We start from the raw sequence: 25,869 nt of genomic DNA on the forward strand, positions 1-25,869 counted from the left end.
AAGAAACTCAGTTTTAAAGCAACAGTTGAGCAAGTACAGCATTTAATCACCCTTTATTACACTTGAAGTATTATAAGATGTTCCTTTTGCATTTTTTCTGGTTCAGCAGCTAGTCCAGGCTCACTACTTGGAACACAGGCTACCTACGGAAGCTGCTAGCTCCAGAAAGTGTGTCTAACCAGCACGATAGCCAGCACCCGGAGAGCAGACAGATCCTAACAAGCAGAGTTTCTTGGAAACAGTATACAAACAGTGACTATTCTAAAGAAGTCATTGTGACTTCGAAGCTCCTCCAAGACTCCGGTATTTTCAAGACTGGAATACAACCTGCTAGGATCCAATTTTTCACCAGAGGGAGCACGTTCAATTGCAGTTAGTCAATTATTAAATTAAGTGACAAACTCAAACATCACACTACGTCTTCCCACAGATTGTGACAGATTACTGCAAGTCCTGAATGTACTTCTTTTTAAATTCTCAGGTTACTGGATTATTTTTTTTAAATAATTGAAATATGTTTTGTACTGCAAACCAGGCGTTTCATAACTAAGCTGCCTATGAAAGACACACAGCCTGTTTTTTATGAGACAAAGTAGGTTTTAAGTTCTGTCTTTAAGACAACTCCTGACATAAGTAACGTATACAGATGCCTTCAAGGATCATAAAAACCAAAAACTGTGTTTATTACACAAAATTATGGACAAATCCCCACCACCCCATCAGCTAATAATCCTTCCTGAAACATATGTTTCTGATCCACATCAGAACTTTATCTATTAATTAACTGCTCTTTCTAAATGTGTAACATCCAATAAATTATAACTACCAGTTAAACTGGTTATTTTTCCTGTCATCTTAAATACAAAACCAGGAGAATTAATTTTAATATTGACATTTGTTTCCACCTCTCTCTCCAGAGGTAATATTTTAGGAAAAGAGGTAATTTCTAAAATGGACTACAATAGATTAAAATATAGACTGATCCATGAACGGATGTGAAGGTAATAGAAAGGATTTTTTTCAATGAAATAATAGGCAGACATTTAAATATGGTTAGAAAGCAACAATCTAGCAGAAAGTAGCATTTAGTGTCATTATGCCTACAAAGAGCAGGCTTTCAATACTAATCCTCATCTTTGATGTACTGCATTAATTAGCTCTTCCAGTGACTCTGCCAATTTTAAGAAAATGTTTGCAATGCCTCAGCCACCACAAAAAATTTGTAGAAAAAAAAGGCAAAGTCACTCATACCTTAGGTACTTGTTTTGATAGGATTAAAAAACCAAAAAACCACAAACCAAAAACAAAAAACACCAACCAAAATGAAACAAAAAGAAGCTGGGGTAGACTATTTTTGTTTAAGACGTTATGGAAACACACAAAATGAGAAGAGTATAGAACAAATCCTGTTTTCATGGTTATCAAAAGAAAGGTTTTGTCTGAGCCGTACAGAAGAGTCAGGAAGTATAATCTGCCTTTATATATTGTGCTAGCTGACTAAAGCAAATATCAAGCATTTCAAATATTTTATCTTATCCCTTTTTCAATTATTCTTAAGAAAAAAAGCCAAATATGTCCATCAAAAATAATCAGTAGTGACTAGGCTGATTATAATACTCTTAACCTTTTCCTAGAAAGAAATATTCTAAGAGGACAAGACAAATAATGCAGTAATTCCACAACATTCAGAAGCCATATCTTGTTTAAACACCCGGATAATACCTGGAAGCACAAAGCCAACGTGGAATTTTTCTGGGAGTCGGGAAGTCAGTCAAACTTACTCTCTGATACATTCCTACTTATGAGGCTAGTGTTTTGCAGAAATGTGCTAGGACCTTTACTGACCATCCACAGTCCACGACTTAGCTCCCGCTCCCCTCTAGCTTACGTCAAGGCAACCATTCAGACTCTGGATTTATCGGTTTGGGCTTTTACCAATCTGACATAGACCTATTCCTTTCTGTAACTGTCTAATTGAAGCAGCATTTATTCTGCCGGCACCTTTTGGATCCTTGGCGCCATAAATTATTTTAGAAATGTTGAGTTTTTGCAGAAATTTGGTAACTAACTTGTTGCAGATGAAGGAATTAAAAGATAGATGAGCCTATTTCAGAACATACTACTGTTGTATCAAAATCTTTCACTGAGTAAAAATAGAATACAATGAACTTGCACAGCTTTTTGCTAACTTCAAACTTTCCTGAAGAGTTAACAAGTGGTTTCAGAACAGGTAGTTAGTTTTGTAGTCAACTCGTTTTCCCCTTATTGTTCAATATTCATTTATATCTACAATCCGTAATACTTAAACTCCAAAGGATTAAAATAATAGTAAACCCGTAAGACTTACCCTTGGCCTCTTTCCCTTTCCCTTTTGCTTCTTTTTGCTTAACATTCTTGGGATACCCTTGAGGAGAATTTGGAGCCATCTCTTCAGGAGGAGGTGAACGAGTGGTGGTTGTGCTATTTTCGTTGCTTGGTTTGTGTACTGGAGAAGAGTGTGTGGAAGCAGAAGGACTTGACTCTAGAGGACTTTCTGTGCTTTCTGTTTGTTCAAGCTTTTCACTCTTTCGATCTATGTCATCCAGGCGCGGGAGAGTTAATTTTTCACTTGTTTCTAAGGTCTTGGTTAGGTACACAGTGGAAAGTTCTCTGCTGAGAACGGTGTCTTCTGAATCGTCATCCTTCAACAAATTCAGAAGTTATTTGATGGTAAGTATGACATATAATCATTTGCTATCTAATCTTTTAGAAGGATGCAAGGATATGCGATGCTACACATAAACTTACTCAGTTCAGAAAATTTTAACTTAATCTCTTGTAGACATCATCTAAATCACATGAAGCTGATTTTATAGGCTGTCCTTTTTCCATCCCATACAGATCCTTCTACACATCCCGAATCATCTTTCTTTAGCCGAGTCAGAAGCATTCTGGTACATCTTGACCATTTCAATCCAACGCAATCACGTTTCAGTCTAACTGAAGTAGTTCAGCCTTCTCCCTCTATGACAGGCTCTCTCATATACCGACTACATACACCTCAATTCTACAGCCATTTTCCAGAAATGTGCTAGAACATTTTACTGGTATACTTTTTGTGGACTTAAATGACTATTCATGGAATAATGAAGCATTTCAGAAGTGTTTAGTTTTTGAAGAGGTTTGGTAACTAACTTGTTTCAGATGAAGAAATTAGAAGATAGATAAGCATATCTCATAACATACCACTGTCACTGTATCAAAATCTTTCAGTAAGTAGAATACGACAAGCTTGCATACTTCTTTGCTAACTTCAAATTAACTGAGATCACGTATGCAATATGAACCCAAACAGGGTTTTTCACTTGATACAGCATAAAAATATAGTGCTTTGGCATTTGAATGAAGCATGGACAACACTTACAATTGCAAATACAGCTAAAACCAAACATGCGTTCAGGCTCACAAATGCATAATTATCTACTGATATCAGTACCTGTAGATTTGCAGTCTGTTGTCCAGCCCCTAGAGATTCCTTCAGCTTTGATCGAGAAGGTGGCTGGCGTTTTACTTTCAAAGCAAGCTGAGCTTTTGCTTTGTGGGCACTGGTGTCTAATCTTGGAGTATCCCCAACAAAAGCATCAAAATCTGCAACAAATATGTACTACTTAAAACCAAACAACACAACAACTGGTAGGCAAATTCTCCAACCCACTGTCAAGAAAAATATTCAGAAGTTAAATCACAATTATTCTACCTGTTAATCATTACAATATGAAAATACTGGTTTATATAATACTACAATATTTTAACATATTATGATAGCAATTCTAATTAATTTGAAATACATTTCTACCCAATTTCTTCAATTAAAAAAAAAAAAAATCCTTCAAGATATATTTGTTACCACGGCTTAAAACCTGAACTTTATTCTCAAATACATGAGAATTTGTGCCCCAAATGTACCTTCCTATCCTTGTTCTTTAAGATAGAAACTCTTTACAAAGCACCTAAGCATCTACCAAATCTTTTTAAAATACGTTTCTCATTTGAGCCACCATCTGATATTTTGGTAGTATTCTGGGCATAAAATTACAAGACCAAAAAAAAAATCATGGCACATTTTTGTGTAAATCATAGCTTAAAATCAATAGGATTTTCATTGACATATCCCAGTGTTTTAGTCCCACTAACTTTATCAGTTTCGCTAATAGAGAATCTGAGGGACAGTGAAGATGGATCTCTCTCCATCTATCCCCTCCTTCCCCCAGCATTTAAGAATACTACAATACTGAAAATGTTGGGGGACCTAAACAAAAACATCCACACTGGTTCAGGTCAAACATTTACCCAGTCAGTAGGAAACAGCAAACACTTCTTTTAACAACAAAAAAAACAGTACACATATAACTCCTCCTAATTTGTGTTAAATGCAAATCAAAGAGCCTACAATCTACTTACCAGAAATTAACGTATCTGAAGAATTTAGTCTTTCTTCTATTGATTCTTTTTCATTTCCTTCTCTTATCTTTGACTGTTCATTATATTGGCCTGGATTTTGACAGCCATCTTCCAATAAACTGTCACCTCCAAACATATACGGCATTCTCTCATATACTTTTAACTTACTTTCAAGCTCTGAAATCTGCAAGAATTAAAATTCAGAAGTGAGATAAACTTCTGCATTCTCGGAGAGCTGTATTTCAAAATATAATACTGCTTTACTTTTTCCTGATATATTTTCAGCTGTTCTGCGTATTTCTGGTCTCTTTCTTCAAGTAGCCTTGAATGATCCTCTTCTTTTTTCATAAATTCTGTTTCTCTGGTGAAAGAAACATATACATATATATGAAAAAGTAATATATAGAAGTGTAGAAAAATACATAAAATAGAAATATGCACAGCTGCATTTACTAAAAAGCATTCTGATATTAAACATTGAAAAAAAAATCAGTCTGTAAGGTGTAACCGATTCATTAATCTTGTAGCATCACAAAATGACCTATGTATTTGTATGCTTCTACTTTCTTCAAAAGAAAATACACATGACAGTATAATTTACTCTGGGCTGAGAAAGGATGCGTTGCAACACTTTTTCTACAAAGCTACAACCATCTCTTTACCTTTAAAGGTGGCAAGCAAGTTGCGTATACATTTAAAGAGTGCACGAATCGAACATTACATCTTACTCTCTTCCACAAAGATACATGCACACGCAGTATTTTCCTTCCTAAATGTATGGTAGAATTCTTTGTAGGAAAATAAATTGCATTTCAAGTTTCCACTTGGTTCAAATTGCAATGGCTGGGTTTTACAAAAAGAAACAATGATTACAAGAAGGAAGCAAAAATAAAAGCTGCTTTTTCCTGCAAGTCAGATGGAATAACGTACAAAACCAGAAAATAAGTGTAGAACACCTACACAAAACGCAAAAGCTTCAGGGACAGTCAAAAGGAGCAATGGGAATTTGCTAAGCAGCGAGGAAATGGCAACTAGCATGTTAGCAGTCATCTTAACGTACTTTTGAACTTCCATGTGGATAAGCTTGGGAGGAAAGGGGAAAGGAGACCTTTAAAAATGCTCACCAAACTGCGCAAAAATGCACTGTGAAAAGTAACATTTCTGGATGTAGACTGCAGAGCAAAAGATCATGCAAACTACCTTTAAAAATAAGTAGTAAGTGGAGAAATTGGGGACAAGAGAATTACATGCTTACAGTGACTATCAAAAGGAACAGTTGTTTTCGGTATTATCAAGACACTTCTACAAGTATTTTGCAATTAGCTCTTATTTAGCTAAGAGGAAAAAACATAGACCAAATAGACACAAACACACAACAACAGTGTTCAAGTCTTTCTTACACAGGCATATCTAATAAGCAGTATTACCTCTACAAAAAAATCCAAACCTGTTAACAGATTGAACCTACTGTTTTCATGCTGCCATTCTGATGTTCTAGATACATATCCCAAACTCTTAATTTTTCTCAGAATTCCTTTTACTCCCCCTACAAGATACCGAATCACACTTATCTGGCTCTTATTGTATATCCTTTGATGCGTACCCCCTCTGGAACATTTAAGTTGGTCAAAGCTAGAGGGTTTTTCACAAACAGCAAAAGGTATTGCCAAATAACTCATGCCGAATTTCAAGTAGTCCTTCCAAAAGTATAGACACATTACAGTTGTTTTAAAAATTTGTTATTAAAATATTAAATTTTTCCCCTAAGCTTTGAATCAAAAGCAGCAGCGGCAAAATTTTTGGAGAACCTTTAAAGAAGCTGGTGACTTAATGTATGAAAGAATTTAGCATGTATAGCCCACGGCTTCCCTAAACTCTGACAAATAAAAAGTGTGTTAAGCAAATCCTAACCCTAGGCATGGTTGTCAGCTTTCTCCATAATGTAAAAAACATACAAGCAAGAAAGAGACCTGGTATTTTGGGGTACTTACTTTTGTTGGTAATCTTTTAGCAATTTCTTGGCCTTGCTGTATTTCTTTTCAAGGGCATCACATTGTTCTTGAGTTTCTTTAAGATGTTCATTTACTGTTTTGCATAAACTCTGTGCCTCTAACCAGTAGGTCTCTAACTTCTTAATTTTCTCTTTGCTTTCGTCTAAGTTTTGCTGAAGTTGGGCTCGACTCAGTTTCCATTCATTTTTTTCTGCTTCAACAACTTTTAACTGAAAAGATTAATACTTAAAGAATTAATCTAAACTAAAAGATGGAATACAAAAAACCAGTTGTTTATACATGTTTAACCAGAGAATAGCAAATAAAATAATTTAAATAATAAATAAAAAACTTATCAGTAATATTAAAACAAGACACTGAACTTCTAAAGAAATCATATCAACTCTTCCAACCCTTGCTATTCCAAGTAAGTTTAGAACTCAAACCCAAGAGTCTTTTACTACTTCCCCATTTATATTGCTTCTTTTTAAAGAGATAAAATGAGTAAGATCTTTAACGTCAGCTTACGTTGACTTGTTCGAGACCTCACCATCTCTTAATACCTCTGGAGAGGCCTATTTTGATTACCTTCAAAGGCAACTGGAGATAGAGAGTCTTAACCTGTGTAAGACAAGCCCTCTGTCCTACTACTTTGTTACCAACAGCTTTTTGAATAAAGCTAATGAGACCGGTTGATTTTCTCTTGTACTTTATAAGGCACCGGTCTTCCTAATAAATGATGATATACCCATGGTTTGCTTTCCTGGGGCTAAAAACACCAAACGCTTCCTCAACAAAGGAAAGGGGTGGGGGCCCTGCAGCTTTTCATCATCTACAACATAAAAGAGAATGTTAACGTGAAGTTCTCCAGGTCCTGGAGGGGCAAGCAGGGAGGACACCGCTTGGTTTGTCCACGCCTCCTTTTTTGGGGACATCATTTACGCTGAGGAAACCACTGCTTTTGAAGCCAGTCAAGATCACCTGCTGATGGAACACAGATGTTGAAAGGACCAAGAATTTCCTCAATTAAAAATGGGGCAGTAAGTTGTACTAATGCCAACATTTTTAACAGCTTTGTAGCAATCCAGTTGGGCCAAATTTCACAAATACTGGAAGAAGGAGGAGCACTGCCAGAAATTAAAACCAGAACTGTCGTAAGAACACAAAGTTGGTTTTGGCTGCCTTGCCCCTCTACGCTTGGAGGTCTGAGCACAAGAAAAATAGGTACTATTAGTAAAAGTTATTGCAATCTGAAGCACTATCCCCTCCCCCTGCAATGTGCTGCAACCTGTCCTGGGGTAGGCATTTCTCATCAAGGCAACATGGAAGGGCAATGGAGTAAAAGAAGCTGCTCGCCTACTACAAATGTTTCCAGAAAAAGGCCACGTGCAGATCTGCATCAGAGTAAAAAAGCAGCAAAAAGAACCAATCCTCACCAAAAAACCTCCCCAGAGCACATCAGAACTTTGAGGAGGGAAACAGGAAAAAGGGTAACAGAAATAACTTTCTGGTAACAGATAGTCAGCCACAAATCATTAACTGTACATGCCAAATCTATACTCAAGTAAGACAAGTTCTGTCTGCTGAAAATGTTCTCTTACTTGTTTGGGAGCTTGTTTCATACAGTAATCCATTATATTCAGTTCTACTCTAAGCAGTAATACTGAAGCATTAATTTTATAATGGCACAGGGGGGAGTTTATGGTTGAGGGGTTTTTTTGGGGTTTTGTTTTTGTTTTTAGAATTTGAGGACAGCTCTTCAGCTTAGGAATACTTGTCTTTCATAACACAGAGTACACAGAGCCCAAGGCCTAAAACAGATCTCTGCCTTCTGCATTCAGCCTATTCTTGGTAAAATTTGTAGGTAGAAATAAAGAAAAAACCCAAAATAACCGTCACCAAAAAATAATATTCTTTGAAAACTTACTTTCTCCTTCAGTTGATTCACTTCAGCTATTGTTACTGCGTGTTTTAGCTGTAGCTGAAACAAACAAACAAACAAAAATTCTATAAGCACACACAAAATTACACTTGAAACGCTAGTTTTAAGTAGTTGTCCGTGATCCCCTTCTTCCTCCAACCACTTTTATAGTAGCATAAAGTCAACTTAATTATTTGTCAGCTACAGGAGAAGTTACCATGAGCCTTTGTTAAAAAAAAAAGCTGAACTCAAATTAAAACGAAAAAAGTTCCATGGTATTCTATTTGCTACAAAAACCAATACATGACCACCTACAGGTAAATTCTCACATTGTTTTCTACTCATTAAGAAAAGTGAGGAGCTTAAAATAATGTTTCAATGTGCCAGGAGAATGAAAAGGCAGCAATGCACTTATGATGACAACTGGTACACCGAATCAAGTAAAAATTTAACAAAAAAATATTTTTACTTATCAGCATTTACAATAACAATAAACATGCTGGCTTCGTTTTAAAATTAAGCCTTGTATTTCACACCACAAGTCTTCATAGGATTATTAGAAATGGATAAAGACTACACCTAAGCCAAATGTAGATTATTGTTAACACGTCTTAAGAAAACAGCACACACACAAGCACAAAAGTGCATTTTTTTGACAACTGTTAGTTATTTCTTGTATCTCACTTTCCATCTGCAACCCTGGGGGGATTATTCATTTTTTTTTGGCAAGGCATAGTGCACCAAACACACATTAAAGCAAATGAATCCATGACTATCCTTTATTCAGATTATGTTAATAACAGCATAGTAATGATCCTAGCTGAGAATTTAATTGTATGCCAAGTAAATATAGTGCTTATAAAAAGATGCTGTAGCCTGCTGCTATGTGTTCTATCCTAGAAAAACCATAAATGTTCTCTAGTGATCAACAGCCTGAAATTTCAATTTCCTCAATGACATCATCAATGTTATCAAGAGAGCAAACCGAGGTCTGCAAAATACATGCAATGTTATCAAGAGAGCAAAAAGAGGTCTGCAAAATACTGATGCTTTATAAAAATAAGCTGATGTAGGCACAAATGGCATCTGACAAAACAGTTTATTTGCAGTATAATTTTCTCCTCCAGAGTGAAAATGACAGGGACTTAAATCTGCCAAAGAGGCCCAGATGTGTTTTTCTTGTCTTCTTAAAGAACATCTGACCACAACACTCCCCCAGCTAAAGCCATTCTACTATGCAGCACGTAAATGTGAAGTCCAATGGGCCAAAGAAGAACTAAGACAAGCATCATGTCTATTTAATGCAATGTTCAACAGCACAAGGAGGGAGGTGGTGTTGGGTTCCAACACCCGTTTCCAAGGACTTATTTAATTTAAATCAAAGGTCCATTTAATATAAGTACATATAGGGAAGCTGGGATCAGAAAACTACAGAAAAGCTACAGTTCAAGGGACATTTACCAGACAGATTTATTGGCTATGTTGGGAAAACAAACCCAAAACCACAACGAGAGGGACATGAAGGAGATTATATCCAAATCTTATGAAGTTCAGGTGCTCTCCAGTGCATCACAAAGAATATTTAAGAAACTGCTACCACACCTCTTTAAATTTAAGAAGTGACTGTGCTGAATCCATATCCAGTGATAAACCTATATCTTCGTTTTCAGGAAGATCAAAAACTTCTACAGATTTTCCATGTAAATGTGACTCATATGTATCGTCATCGTCATCATAGTCATCGTCCTGACAAAACAGGAAAATCATGACATTCTGTAACACACACACACACATTCTGCATTATGGCAGCAGCAATAACAAAAGCCCACAACCAAGGAATCCAAACAGATGCAAACCTTTTCTCAACTAGTTATTATTCCTTTTTAGTTTCTTATACCTAGGATAAGCTTTAAAGCAAACACCGTCATCAAAGTGCCGCAAAAGAGAGCTAAGCCATGCATAAAACAATCAGAGACAGCTGATACTTAAAAAATATCTTTTGGATTATTGATAAATTGCAAGTATAGCAAGTACAGATAATCATGTGTCTTGATAATAGTAATGTATGAGGTTTGTATTTTCCATTTTTAACAAGTTGCCTGTTTTATACTTTTTTTGCTTCAACTTGATTCAAAAAACATTTACTCCATTTGCAGAAGTTACTGCATGTAGCAGTAATCATGTACTTTTCAGAATATGTAAGTATGTACGATGTTTCACCTGCTCTGTATCATCATGAACATAGTGCTGCTCATACAGGCATCTCTCTTGCTCTAAGGTCTCACTGATGAGGCGGGCTACTTCACTCTGAGTCCCTGGCTTCTCTCTCCCAATCAGAAACCTACAGAAGAAAAACAAATTACCTTGCAGCAAAAAGCTTAAGATATGCTTAAGAAATTAGTTTGCTACATTGTCACCTTCCACGTCACCTTTGTAAAACTTTCAGGTTATGGTTTTGTATTCTCCATTAATGAAACACGACAAAAAAGAAAGTATCGTTTCACAGAAAACATACGTACCTCACTGTGCCTTTGGTGTTTTTTAATACAGTGGCTGCAAAGAACTGAGTAACTCCCACTAGACTTATGCCATCAACCTCAACAATCTGATCATTTACTTGAATTCTGCAAAATAAATAAAAGCTTAGCTACCAGTTCAATAGAAACATTTTGGCTTGATAGATTTTTGACATGACAAGTATCACTTAAAACTCACTAGTATTTATAATGAGAAATTCTGAGTCCCAAGAAATTCATTGCTTAAAACCAATCTCCTGATCCTCAGTTACGATGCAGATCACCAATGAAAATTTACACGGTATTTGTCTTTATATTTTTTATACTATCTACACAATGATTGGTGTCCTGGGGCGACAACATGATTTTGTGGCACTTTTACACGTGGGCACATTCTAAGCTTTTCTCATATATGCTGCAAGCAGATCTATGCTTATTTTGCAAAAACGTCCTACATTAAACAAGACCTGTTTTTAAAAAAATTAATATAAAGCAGGAAAGTAGTATTTATTCAGCTGCATTCAGCTTCTGTACTTTTATTCACAGTATCCAGCATATCCAATGAAAATGACTGGGCTCAGTTAGAAATTTGTAAAAAGCGTAATCAATTCAATGAAAAACTCACCGTCCATCCCTCTGAGCAGCTCCCCCATCTGTTATCGTTTTTACGAAAATACCTAGTTTTTCCAGTCCCTGATCAGCACCAACTCCCATTCCAATAATACTGATGCCCAGACCACTGTCACCTAAGGGATTCAGAAATCTAACGTTAGCTGCATAAGACAAGATGTAACACTTAGCAGTAGTGAGCTGTTTCAAAGCATTCCAAGTCCTTTCACACAAGAGATATGAAAATTCACTTAAAAAAAAAGAAAAAAGAAAAAAAAAAGAAAAAAAAGACAACAACGTATTTTCTATCTAGATACTACTTGAAGCCTTTTTGTTCTATAATTATGATTGCCTGTTAGATTCAAAGCTTCATGGTATCTGGAGGAGACAGCAAGATTTATGAAATGTATACATTTTGGTGCAGATCTGTCACTCAGTAATGTAGCGTTCCTGACTCACTATTTAGTATGACCACTTGCACTTAGGAGAGGCCTGTCCAGTTAACATGCACTAAATTCAACAGAACTAGCCACAAATGGAAGCCTGAACACACATTCAAAAATTCAAGACCTAAATTCAGGGAAAATACAATTTAAAGTTGTTTTCTTCTGTGTGTACAGTGTCTCTTTCAAACATTCAGGGTTTGATTTGCACCTTTTTCAATTTCCACAGGAAACACTTCCATTTTTTCCACCCTTTTCTCAAGTTCATACTCAGCTGAGGCTGCCACAGGGTCAACTTCTTCATTACGTCTATCGTAGTCTTCATTTGAGTAAGTACTAAAAACCTAAGAAAGGTAGCAGAAAACTTTTTTTAGTGCTTTGACATCCCCTTCCAAACATGAAAAGCAGTAAGGAAATTAGTGATTTCAGGGATCCAATTTTTTAAACAACTATCAATTTAATAAATACTGCTGATATAAGACAGTTTCCAACTTGCTCAGAAGTAACATTTTAGAAGTTTCAAAACAATTCCTTAAACACTTTTTGTGTTGTAAGTGCACCAAATAGTTAAAAGTAGTAAGTCATGGAAATCAGTCATCTCCTCTTTAATATAGTGTGAATTTTTTTTTTTTTTTTGGACTACATTCCCCCAAATCCTTCTTCCTCTCTTCTTCCCTCCCCCCACCACACACCATCTGCCAATTGCAATGCTTCAAACAGATGTGGGTTTCTGATTTTGCAAGGGAATCACAGTTTCCCAGGAAAAGGAAATGCCTTGTTACATACATTACTATTTTTAGTAATCACTCTAGCTGAATTCTAAACTGTTAAAAATAAAAGATAAACAAAAAACATGAATTAAGACAGAAATCTAGAAAGGAAGAATGAGCTACATGTAACAGGGTTTTCTTATTAGCATGTTCATTAATTGTATTTAAATTCCTAAGTTAGGAAAAAAAAGAAAAAAAAAAAACACACCCCATGTATCTGAAAACCAAGGTTTATCTGCTTAAGTTTTTGCAGGCACTGAGTGTTTTACTCCACATCACTGTATGATAAAAACCAGTTATGGACTGCAGCTGCAGCGGCCATCTCCCTAATCAAGAACATGCAGTGCTGACACAAAGTTAATTTACACTGGCCTACGAAGTTTTTGCAACTTTTGCATTTTCCCACAAAGACTACCTAGATAGGTAACTGCAATCACGCAAATAAGACAGAATTAACTGTAATTAGCTGTACTTAACATTTTCCTGGTGCATTTACATCCGCTAGCATATGGTGTCAGCTCTGCATGGCAGTAGCCTCAGACACAGGAAAATAGGCATTGAAACAAGACTACCAAAAAGCAACTCGTATAAGTCAGTATTTATAATTTAAAATTATAAATTTTATATTATAAATATAATTTAAAATTACAAAATTAAGCTCCCCATGGGGAGCTTAATGCTTCACCTCCAGGCTACAGCTGGAGGGCAGTTTCACAATCTCTTCGCCAAATCCTGCAAAACAGCTACTCCAGAAACATGGCACGGCCATATAGCAGTCCAGTAAGTAAGCAAGATTAGATCCACTTGGCTGAAAGGGAAGGAAGAAACCACTCTCGGAAGTCTTATGTTTCCCCCAGTAAAAGAACCTTCCTCAAAAGTTGTTCTCCCTAAGTCTTGCACAAAGGCAAATAAACTGATAAACTCCTTGGGACTATCATACAGGCACCAGTGGGCAACAACTGGACACGGAAAGATGCGAAGGGCTGCACTTACAGGATCTGCCCTCCATAAACTTTACAGAAAAACCTGCAAAATAGACAAAGAAAGACATCCAAATGGTCTCAAGTATCCTCACCTTATCCTTTATCCTTATCCTTTTATCAAAAAAAAGGTGACCAAGTGCTTTAAATTAATCTACCTCCTCGCATCAGTCAACAGGACACGAAGCAGAAGCACTTCATGAAACGTTATTTATTGTCCCTTTGGAACAAGACCAGTCTAGTCTGGTTCCTTTCCATCTCAACAGAAAAATCAGTCTCTCTCAAACTGTAGTCAAGTTATAATAAGATGATTTTTAAGCTAATAATAAAAACGAAGTTCATGACTGGTCAAATGATAACTTGTTAATGGGAATATTTGAGTTCTTGAGAACAAATCAAACATTGGGGCACAAAAAAAAGTAATTTGCTTATTTATAAGTGTACATATGATCTAGCACAAACACATCTATGCAAATGAATACTACTAATATTTATGCACACTAGCTTTTTAAGAAAAACCTATCTTAAATCAATTCTGACTAATCCACTAAGAGAAAGAATTCATACTTTTCTATTAGTGACAGACGACAAGTGTGTAAGAACGTTTATTCTAAAAACTATAACAATTAAGACAGGATAGACCCATTTCAAAATAGTAAGAAATACCCACCCTGACTTCAGAAAAATAATTTTGAGGAAAAAACCATGAATTTACAAAGAACAGAGGAAATGCAAAACAGATATATGACCAGAAGCCAAACACAGCAATAACAAAAAGAGAAGCAAGAGCACGTTAAGAAAACCATGGCCAAAGAGTCAAGGGCAAAAGACAGAAATTTTTATTGTGTACATGCGGAATCATAACAAGGTATTCATCTTTTATGAGACGGAAACAGTAAAATTGTTGATACTGATACAGAAAACACAGAACTGCTCAGCAAGTTGTTCTTGCCAAGTAGCAAAAGTAACATTAAACACCGTTAAAATGCGTATAACAAATAATATAAGTTACAAGTTACACAGTTTAGAAGATTGATGAGAAAGCTAAACACAGTTCATCCCTGCACTGTGCCTGGCAGGGTTTAGGCACTGAATCAAACACATTAGGGACAAAAGAAATTCTAATCTTACTATTTAGAAGCCACCGCTAGCCACAGATTGTAAAATTATTAGCGCACAAGTGGTATTTTTAAAAGATATGCTTTAGTAAACACAAGTTATTGTCTCAACATAGGAGAAACCAGATAAATTTTACTGTGGAAACCATGTGAATTTCACAAGCCTTTTACCACAGCTTGTTATAAATCCAGAAGGTTAAGCTAAGATTAATAACTTCTGGATCCTGTCAAGCTAATAAATGATGAAGAACCCTGCTACTTAACAAAAGGATTTCTTTTTACACTCAAGGCCTCTTTTCCTTAGAATGAATAAAAATAATTTTAATCCAAAAAAGTTCTGACAGATGGATGAATTTTTTTAATATTTTTTTAATGAAATTGTTAAGATACATAACCAGGAATTTTCAAATATATACTTAGTCCTTAGACAGCAAATATATTTATTTGGAGACAGAACGAACTGCATCCTTCACACCAGGAAAATGAATCACTTTGTGAATGCAAAGCTCAGTTTGCCTCCTTCTATGAAGATGTGAATATCAACATCATCAAGATCAGCACTGAAAGAAACCCAAGGCAGCCTACTGTCCAAAAGATCCTACCGTTCAGTTCCCGTTACTGTGCAGAACTAAAACATCTCCATTATATCATCTTAGTGCTATCCCAGAAGAACAACAATGACCTTGCTTCATTCAAACTCTTAGCCGTACATAAAAACCTCTACTTAAGAGCTACGTTAGTTTCAGCAGGATGTTAATTTTGTTAGAGGGCAAACACTCACGCAAACACTTAGTGAATTAGATGACTACGGAGTCATAAAACACAGTCCAAAGACCTGCACTCCCATATTCATTTCTAGTAGATAGATTTGTTTGTGCCTGATCAAAAGCAGAACATTAAAAAAAGTAATTAAACAGTAAGATTAAGAAATCAATAACTGCCCGGAAGGGCTCCCAACTAACTGGGACAGAAGCAATACCAACATCTCTTTAAAATTCCCCTGTAATATCGCAGTATTTGTTGGAAAGCCTCACGCCAGTGACCCCTAACAGCCGAGAGAGGCAGCAAAGTGTCCCTGAGCCCCTGCCTGGACACCATCCCAAGCAATGACCGCACCACCTGCGTACTCTTTCTTCTGAAACACCGCTCTTACTTTGAGCAGGTGAGATTACTTTCTTTATATACAAAATCTTTCAGGAGCAAGGAAGTGATTCAATTACGCTCATCCATAAGCTTCACAGGTGTCTTGGTACCACCAACGCATGGCTGGCAATCCAAAGGTTTAGACATGTGTATTTATTTAGTATTCACCAAAACAAAAATTTTGACCTGACCAAATCTAAATAGCAAGCAAATTGGTGATAGAAACTTCAAAAGGATAACAATGAAGACAAAACTGGTCCACCTGGCTGTTTTCTAAAGGCCATAAGAAGAAACAACAAGATAACCCTGCCATACCAGAGCAACTCAATTAACTAATCTGCAGTAATACTAGCAATGATCTAGGTCTGGACAGGAGGATCGTCTCACTATACCAAGACACATCAGAGGGTGACGGAGGAAAATGATTGAGAAATAAATCTAAAAAACTTTGCATGATGCCTTTTGGAATAACGCTTTAATACTCAATAAAAATTCCCCCCTCCTGTTCCCCACAGCTATTCTCAGAGCAAAACACAGCACAGGCAGGACATTCATCGTTATCACCTAACATTAAGTCAAAAAGAACAAGTAACTTAAACTAAAGCTGCAGCCCTGCCATCGGCGAGGGCACAAATCTGCAACTCTGATACACATGCTAATTTGTCCGCAAACCAAGCAGTATTTTAAAAATACCTTTCAAAATATCTCTCTCTTCCCTCTTTCCCTGGATTTCCCTCTCAAATCCAAGAGGAACTGCTAGAAAGTTAAGAGGGACTGAAAAAGGAGCAAGGACGGAGAGGTGATCCTCAGTGTCACCTCACCTGGCACCCATAACCTCAGCATTCTCTCATTTGTCTATAGTTTTACAGCATCCTCAAGCAGATCAAACAGGGCAGCTGGTATGTCATATAACCGCATTTGGTTAAAAATACACTGAGGTGTTAATGTAAAGAGTCATGCTGGTTCAGCAGTGAGCCAGGGCATAAAAAGCTTTTTTTTTTTTTTTACTTTTTCCATTCTGTTTAGATTTCTGTTCTACAGCACCATACCCTTGCACCATACTCTCATCCAAAAACTCTCCAAATGCCAATCAATCTACCATTGTAAAACTTACATATCGAATATTTCCTAAAAATCCAAACAGAAGATGTATGATTAAAAAAAAAAAAAAAAGCCAAAGAAAGCTCGAGCTGAAAGTGCTTCTTTCAGGAGAGCTGAACAAAGGTCACGGAATCAAAACATAACAAGGACCAGAAAGGCATCATAAATACTGGATACGGAGCTTTCTAAAACCAGGTAAATCTATAGACAGAATTGAATGTATTTAGGCTTAATAAACGTTTAACTTTCATGAAAACTGGCATTTCAATAAGAGTTTAAAGCTTATCTTTCCTCAAAAGAGGAAGCCTTCCCCCACCTAAATAAGAAAATTTTCACACGTGTGAAAATATGTATCTTCTTCCTCCATGTTTTTAACATCTCCTACTGTTAAGTTAGCCAGCAGGAAATGCCATACTCTCAGATGCAGACAGAATACAACAGGGTTACTTTTTGTGAAAAATCATTGAAAGGTACTGTGGAGAGTTTAAGTTTGAGATAAAAATATGAAGAACAGTTGCTACGACGTTAAGTTACCAACATTGTAATGTTGATGCAAGTGATACAACAGAGCTTCAAAACAATTAAAATCTGAGTTACAACAAACTGTCATTGCAAAAGATCCCGAACAAAGCACAATGGAAACACACTTACATTAATTATTTGTGGCAAGAAAAAAAAGCAGATGACTTCCCACATACAAGTCAATTCTGTTTAAATCTACTCCCAAATCAAATCTCTGTTTCCCTAGATGAACCTACATCCACATCACATAGTTATTCCACAGAAGTATTTTACTGAAGTGCTTGACCAATGGCTGACAAACAATTGACCATTTATGCAGTCATCAATTCTCTAATTACTGAAGAAATGCCAGGGTTTGGGCATCTTCCACCAGTTGTTGTATTTTGTATGCCTTTCTGTGTATGATATCATAAGTATAGAAGTTACATCCTCTGATTGATTTTTGAGCTGTATGAAGCTGAGCCACTACTCTGCAACATTTTGCTAAAACAACTTTCAGGAGACTACACATTGACCTAGAAAAATTGTGCATCTCCTGAAAGTGGTAAGCATTTACAGACACGCCGTTATACAGGAAACCTAATTCAAATGTATCCTCATTTGCTGCTTCATTAACTTCCCCAGTAATCAGCTCTGTACTAAAAAGATTGAAGAGTATGCCAGCCTGAACACGATTACCGTTTGTGTCCCAGCTATACATAAAACAGCTCTATTCCGATGTGCAGGACAAACAGCAATCCTAGGAAGGATTTCCATATTCTCTCAGGAGCAGCTCATACTTGGCTGCTCAGGAAAACACACAAGCTATGAAACCGCTTTCAGTTTCCTTATTTAAGAAGTAAGTTTAAACTTCTGCTCAACTGTGACAAATAGAAAAGTAAAGTCTTTATGAAAGGTTTGGGTTTTGTTTGGTTTTTTTAAACTGTGTTTTTGCCAATCCTAAAAGAAAGTATTATTCACAAAAAGCTGGGAACAGGCACTCCCATGCAATATAAACTGGATAACGCTGCTAATTAAACAGACTTAAGGAAGCAAATAGCAGCTGCACTACCTTTTCAGTTTACCTGAGCTACAGAATTCCCGAAGATCATAAATGGTTGCAGAAGTTAGTCACAGAGCTATTAAAGGTTTCGAGGACAAAGTTTGACACAGTCAGAGGTAAAATCATATCAAGTTGTCAATTTGGAAATAGGCATTTGTTTTCCCAATGGAAAGTTTCAAAATTACAAGTGTCAAACAGCAGTCATTACATTTATGTTAATTAAAGCCTTTCAAGGTAATCACATAATTGAAAGTGAGTTTAATCTCTACATTACAAAAGCAAAGTGAAATATAAAGGGATGACAGCACAGTGGTGTTGTCAGTACCTGATGTGGTATTTGCACTGTCTGTAATGTGGACTGTTTACACAGTTTATTCAGAAAACTTCAGGACAAAGACAAATTCAGCTCCCTTGCAAATACTTTGGACAGCTGAGTGTGCTTTACATTCCTCACTGGCTTCATATGCGGCAACAAGGGACTAAAAATAGCTCAGGTACCATAACACAAACCCAGTCTGTGAAGTTCTGCTAATAACTGTACAGTATCACTCTCTTCACTACTGCGGGAAAAACAAGCAACCGAGACATAACGTTCCGTAAGGTCTGCAGAGACCAAATAGCAGCAGGACTCAAAGAGTCAGGTCACCCATGGCAAGTAAGAAATCTTCCCAGACATCATTTACCACCAGCTTCTCCAAAATTGAAACGTTTATTTTAAACAGTCTCAGCTACGCTTATTTCCACAGGCACAGGGCAACTCAAAATAACAGAATATTCGCGTAATTATGTTCCACCTTTCCTGAAATTATCAGATCAAATTATGTTCTTAAGCCCCACTACAGATGTCAACAATTACAGACCTCCAGCATGGGTCAGATGCAGTGCTAACAGCATTAGCTGCCTTATACATCCCCCGGGAGCTCCGCAGTCACCTTCTTTTACTCAAAAGCCTTGCCAATCTTACAACCGACTACAAACTTTGCAACAGAGATATTAACCAAGTTCTCTTTGCTGCTGCAGCATAAATGCTGGTCTTTGTGTAAGTTATATCCATCACCTACACACATCTCCAGCTTCCCTTCTGGGTCTATCCCGTACAATGGTCAGAGCTCCATCACAGCAGAACCCTGACAATCTGAGAACGTGCTTTTTCTTACCCAAACACTTTCTGAATGTTTTCAATTCTCCAACTTTATCAGACACCTGCTAAACAGCCACCGTGAAAAACAGCGACGGTTTCTTTATAATCACTAGAGAAGCGCAGAGGGAAAACAGCAAGAATGCCAAGGCCAGCCCGGCCTCTCTCAGGAGCATTTCAGAGGAGGAGAAACACAGACCTTCTCCTCTTGTGGCTATGGATGCCTGGAACAGCCCTCACATTTCAGTCAAACTTACTAGTCTAAATAAAGCTGAAGAAAAGAAGCTACTAGGAGACATTTCTCACTACGGCACCGCTCTAAGCTGTGGCGGGGACCAAGAATAATCTTTTGCTACCACTCAGGATTATTTTTTTTCCTCTTCCAATTTAAGATGCGCTAAAATCTACACATAAAGCCAAACAAGAGACATTTCGTCTGTGAGGTGAAGTGGGATTTTTCTAAAAAGTTAATGAGATATTAAAGGTACGTTATGAAAAAGAATTTTGGGCAATTGCAAAGAAAGTTGGAATTCTTCATTTCACAGAGCACAGAAGCCAGAAACCATGTACCAGGCAGGACTCATTCCCACAAAATATCATAGAAAATATGAAGCAAAAAGGCAGACAAGGGGAAAGAAATCATTGCTTAGGCATGAGGAACAGAGGGGAAAAAGCTATTGAAAATGACATACAGAAAGAGATTTCTGCGCCCATTGCAGGAAAGATATAGTCAAGTTTCACTGAAATAGCATCAAGGAAGAAAAGAATCACAAGCTTCAATTTTAGGGCCTTAAAAAGAAAATTCACCATATTGCTATTAAGTACAGTTTGTTCTGCCAATCCAAGTGGGGCATTATGGTAAGAACTATGTTATTTTTAATGGAAAACGGCTAACAGTTGCTACTAACCCTTCATCTCTCTGTTTTGTAATGGATAATCTGGTACAGGTTGGTTCCTGTGGCTTTCCAAGAAGCAGCTGTAATTGAACAGTGCTAGTTCCCAAAACCTGAGTTTTGTCTACAGGCGAGCTTCTGTGGCAGTTGGCACTGAGATTTCTACTAATGCTCTCAACTAAGTCTGGCACAGACATAGCAGCAAAGGCAGGAAAAGTCTGTTACAGCTGCTGCTTCAGTAGGATTGCAGCAACGATCAGTAAAACCCTGCCTACAGCAGAAAACCAGCAGTCACTCAACCAGCACACATTTGCAGTCGACTCTACAGGGCACTTTTCCTCAGATGCTCAGTGCACAAATGCAAGGGGAAATGGACTGATGCCCCTCCGGCTCTCTCACAGCCCTCATCACGCTCGTTATGCAGTTTCCAATAGCGGCACTCTCCCCCCCACTTCGGTGCTCCAGGTCACCGCCAAAGCAGCATCAGCTACAAGAAAGCCATATAAAGTCAGCCTCGCTATGGAGAGACTATAAAAAAAAACCCCACATGCGACAAAACTTGTATTTTACCACACCCCAAACATTTTCTGGGGTACGGCACTGGTGTGTGTTTAGCAAACTGGGAAATTACAGCTCTGTGCTGCAGGAAGTACAGGAGTCAACAGAATTTTTACATCCCTCTGATGAGTAAAAGCAAGTCCTGACTCTGTATGAACAAAGTGTAAAAGCTGTTTATTAAAGATTATATTTTTCATTCATGTAATAGCAGAAGAAGAGAACTATGCTTAAGAAAGCCTCCCATTCCATTCTGATCTGCATCTCCCAATTCTCCTCTCAAACTTTAAGAGGGACTAGAATAACTGAAGTCTGCAACAAGACTATGGGTAAACATGGTTTGAGTTGTGGAATGACTTATTTTGCAGGTATTTTTAGTGAGGGAAGATCAGACACCTAAATCTTTTTGTTAGCATTGTGACTTACACTACTCCTCATCATCCAGTCTGCTCTGTAACTTCTACTTCCGCAACTTCCTACCTCCAAAATGCTCATGCTAACACTCCTACAGCTTGTTCACCAAGTCAGTATAAAAAAAACAACCAACATATATATGATTATTACTAGAGAGAATCCTAAAATCTTAATTAACAGGAATCAGTCATTTGATATTTTCTCAAGTTAACTCTGAAAACAAGTCTGAAGTTAAATCTGAAAGTTTTCTTGGGGGGTGTGCGTGTTGTTTTGTTTGGGTTTTTTGAAACTTTTGTATAAAAAGTAAAACTGAAAAAATCCTTCCTTCAATTTTAAACAAATAAAGGCAGGTATTAAAGATATATGTTGGTATCTATTCCTAAAAGCTTAGTGTTCCTGAAAACGTCCAATAAGTAAAATCTCACGTGTTTCACTATGCTGACTATCTCAGGAAGCTGCTGTGATTCAGAAATGACTCGTGACTAATTTATAGATTTTCTGAACAAGAGAGAAGTTCTAACTTCTCTCTTACTCAGTTTTGAATAAAACCCACAAACTTACACTTTTTAAAGGGTTTTTAAGAGCTTTGAAAAAAACACCACAAAAACTTATTTCCTGGGCATTTTTTACTGCAAAACAATAAAAAAAAATAAAGAAAATTCAAGCGTACTTACCTTGATAGGAGCTGTTGAGAACTTGACTTTTCGGTCTGGCTCAGGATCTTCCTCTTCAGAAAGTCCAGGAAACTCCTCATATTCACTGTCATACATATACTCCTCCTCCTCCTCCTCTCCCTCCAAAATTTCTTTGCCTTCAGGCCCTTGGTTTTCTGGCTCTGTATCCCTGTCATCATCAAAAGCTGCATTCTCTATTCCATAAGCACTGAAGTTCTCGCTCTGCTTTCCCACCACTTGCTCCTCTTCTTCAGTATCTCTTTCCTGCTCTAGAACATCCTGTACTCGTGTTACTGGATCATCTCTCACAGACATCCCATCTCTTTCCCAACTGGTCTCGCTGCCTTCCGTGAACTCTTCTACCACTTCCAAGGAGCAGTCACTCCTCTTCCCTTCCTGTACTTGACGTCGGAGCGACTGATCCTCTTGAACAACGTGATCTTTCTCCAAACCTTCTTTTTCATGCCCTGAGGTTTCATCTTGTGCAACCAGCTCTGCGCAAGTGCCCTCCATGGGTGAAACCTGGGAGAGAACACCATCTGATCTCCGCTGAGCCTCCTGACCAGGCATACTGCCCATATCCCAGGGGCTTCTCTCAAGTACCGGTTCCTCTCTTTTGTCTTTTCCAAGTGCCTCACTCAGCTCATCTCTCAGGATCACAAGCACTTTGGCGGATGCAGCCTTCTCTGGACCTCCTTCATCAACAGCAGATGAATACAAACTGTGGTGGCCTCTCAAAGGGTCCTCATTCGGAGGACTACCATTTTTGGAGATTTCTTTGGATTCTTCAGTATCACTGTCACCCAGAAAGCTTTCCAGCCTCCTAGAAATGGGCCCTGCATTCAGGAAGGAGGATTTGGAAGCACTATTGAGATGTTGCTGCTTCAACTCCTCATTACCTTGATTTTCAACTTTCTCCAGGGCAACTGGAAGACTCGCTTCTGTACTAAAACTGAAGTGGTCTGCCACATTGCTGCAATCAGAAGCTGAACCACGTCTCCTCTTATCCTCACTTTTTTCACATTTGCTGGGGGAATACCTGTCCACTGAGCTCCGTTGTTTTATATTTCTCTCAAATAGCTTCCTGGTCTCCGAAAATTTTTCTGCCAGGGCAACTTTGTCCAAGTCTGCCTCATCGTTGCTACGGATGACCTTGTCAGCAGCAGAAGGCACAGAGAGCGAATCCACAGGGCTGCCGCAGGGGCTCGTACTTGTATTAAGAAGATTATTTTTTTGGACAATGAGGAAAGATGGGCTACCTGGAGAAGGTCCGTATTCTGCCGCTGTGGCCCGGCTGATCAGTTTGGTCTCAGCAGGTGGACTGCTTTCACACGAGGGTGTGGAAGAAGAGCCTCCCATCTGCAGAAACATATTTTTGATCTTGTGTACTCTATTGCCATAAGTGGCAGCTCTGCCTCGACTGTGTGGGTCATTTCCCCCCCCATTGGCAGAGGTACTCAGCTTCTGATGCAAGCCTGTTTTGTTGGAAGCGTTCTCAGGATTGTTTACGCCATCAAAAGAGCATTTGATAGCATGGAAATCGGATTTATAGGCATTTCGGTGTGGAGAAGCACTTCTTAAAGTCCTTTCCCCTTTGCCTTCGGTTTTCATCATTGTCAAGAGAGAAAGCTGTCCCGACTCCTGAGGAAGAATGGGAAGGACGGCTCGCAGGCACAAAGCTTCCACTCTCCAACGCCAGGCAGGGCAGATCCCAGAGCGGCTCCGGAAAGCAGCCTTTCACTCGGCCGGCCTGCCCGCTCGCACTGAAAGGGGAGTATTAGGTGGAGAGAAAGAAATCACAGCGCGTCAAACGGCCACATCGGGCCACGTTATCCCCGGCGCGGACGGCGGTCTCCGGAGAGCCATCTGCGGAGAGACGGAGAGTTTGCATTAACTCGGGGCCTCGCCAGCGTGTGACACGAATCCGAAACCGGCGCTGGGCACCGCCGCCCTACACCTCCCCGCGGGATAAAGCCCATTGTGTCCGCCGGGACCCGGCCGCTCCCCCCCGCCCGGGCACCGACCTGGCGGCTGCGGCTGGGGATGCGGCGGCGCGGCCGCCCCCGCCCTCCCCTCCCGCCAACGGCCGTCCCGGGCCGGGCCGGGCCGGGCCGGGCGGCGGGGGAGGGGGCAGCGCCCGGCCCTTCCTGCCGGGCCGGGGAAGGCTGGACCCGGGCCGGACCCCGCCGCACGCACCGCGGCTCGGCGAGGCTGAGGGGCCCGGAACGGGATGGGGGGGGGGGGGGCGGGAAGCCGCAAGTTTCGGCCCCAAGTTGGGGCTTCCGCGGGGCCTGCGGGGCGCAAAGCCACCCCGCCACCTCGCCCCAAACTTTCCGAGCCAGCCTACCTGGGGGCGGGGGTCCCGCCGCCTCCTTCCCCTCAGCCCTCCCGGCCGCCCAGCGGCCGCGTATACCACGCCATCATTATTATCCTCCTCCTCCGCCACCCTCCTTCCTTCCCACCCCCCCCGACCCGCCGCCGCCCGGCGCTCCTCACTCCACCTTCCTCCCGCCCCCGCGGCGGCGCTCCAAACCGCCCGCCCGCCCCGCTCTCGCGCTGCCGGGCGCCCTCCTCCGCGCTGTGTGTCGGGCCCGCCCGCGCGCGCTCGCGCTCACACAAAGAGAGGGAGCGGCGGGCGCGCCCTTGTTCCGCTCGGCGTGAGGGAAGAGAGGGGCTGGGGGGGGGGGGGGGCGGCGGCGGCGGCGGGCCCGGCCCGAGGGAAGCGCCTCCCGCGCCGGGATATACCACGCCATAGCGGGATGCGGGTTTTGGGTGATACCATGTCGGGAGGCGAGCGGGGACGGGGCCGCCCCGCCGCTGCCCGGGCCGTGAGCAGGGAAAGCGGCGCCGCTGGGTGCGGGTCGGTCACCGGCCCCGCCGGCGGCGGGGGGGGAACCGCCGCGGCTGCCGCTGGGGAGGGCGGAGCGGGGGGTGCGGGTCCCTGAGGAAGCGTGGCGGTGGCGGGGCTGCGCGCTGTGTTCAAAGCGCGGGCGGGGGCTGCGGCGGCCGCCCCGGCTGGGGGTCAGCCGCCCACGACCGAGGCTCTGAGAGCTGGAAGTCGCAGCGGTGCTGTCTGAAAAAGGAAATTCCTCTTAAAAATCGTGGTTTTAGCCCCTCCTGAACAGGCGTCGAGCCCAAGCAAAGGCAGAGCGCCGAGGCAAGGCGGCTACCCGCCTCCGAGCCCCGCAGCGCCGACTGAGGGCAAGTCGGTGGGTACCCGGTAGCCGTCTGCGCAGGAGGAGGGGGTGAGCCCGCCGTCATCCCTCGGCGGCTCACCGGGATGTCAGTCCCTGCAGCTCCCCGCCACCGAGGAAAGGAGGCCCGCCATCGGGAGCCTGAGGCAGTAATTAGAATCACAGAACCGCCTCGGTTGGAAGGGACCTTTCAGATCATCCAGTCCAACCATTAACCCAACTCTGACAAAAACTATCACTAAACCATATCTCTAAGCACTGTGTCTGCCCGGCTTTTAAATACCCCCAGGGATGGTGCCTCAACCACTTCCCTGGGCAGCCTCTTCCAATGCTTAATAACCCTTTCAGTGCCAAAATTTTTCCTAATATCCAGTCTAAACCTCCCCTGGCACAACTTGGGGCCGC

General features: G+C 40.2%; 1 protein-coding gene across 5 annotated transcripts in view; it reads right to left on the minus strand.

Moving 5' to 3' along the window:
* Window positions 1-24,738, minus strand: part of LOC128912730 (neurabin-1-like) — a 40,904-nt gene extending 16,166 nt beyond the window's left edge. For 4 of the 5 annotated variants that reach the window (XM_054209158.1, XM_054209156.1, XM_054209157.1 and 1 more), the window contains exons 1-13: window positions 24,618-24,738; window positions 22,271-24,136; window positions 12,132-12,264; window positions 11,494-11,614; window positions 10,872-10,976; window positions 10,573-10,693; window positions 9,955-10,098; window positions 8,359-8,412; window positions 6,432-6,661; window positions 4,705-4,801; window positions 4,441-4,624; window positions 3,476-3,627; window positions 2,348-2,681 (exon numbers count right to left, since the gene is read on the minus strand). In XM_054209158.1, coding sequence (XP_054065133.1) covers window positions 2,348-2,681; window positions 3,476-3,627; window positions 4,441-4,624; window positions 4,705-4,801; window positions 6,432-6,661; window positions 8,359-8,412; window positions 9,955-10,098; window positions 10,573-10,693; window positions 10,872-10,976; window positions 11,494-11,614; window positions 12,132-12,264; window positions 22,271-23,884 — 3,289 coding nt within the window. In that variant the 5' untranslated portion in view covers window positions 23,885-24,136; window positions 24,618-24,738. Of the gene's footprint in view, window positions 1-2,347; window positions 2,682-3,475; window positions 3,628-4,440; window positions 4,625-4,704; window positions 4,802-6,431; window positions 6,662-8,358; window positions 8,413-9,954; window positions 10,099-10,572; window positions 10,694-10,871; window positions 10,977-11,493; window positions 11,615-12,131; window positions 12,265-22,270; window positions 24,137-24,294; window positions 24,364-24,617 lie in introns of those variants that run through there. The other variant, XM_054209155.1, reaches the window with a different exon arrangement.
* Between the last annotated feature and the right edge of the window lie 1,131 nt (window positions 24,739-25,869).

The sequence above is a fragment of the Rissa tridactyla genome, chromosome 7, assembly GCF_028500815.1.
Source record: "Rissa tridactyla isolate bRisTri1 chromosome 7, bRisTri1.patW.cur.20221130, whole genome shotgun sequence".
In the NCBI taxonomy this organism is placed as follows: Eukaryota; Metazoa; Chordata; class Aves; order Charadriiformes; family Laridae; genus Rissa; species Rissa tridactyla.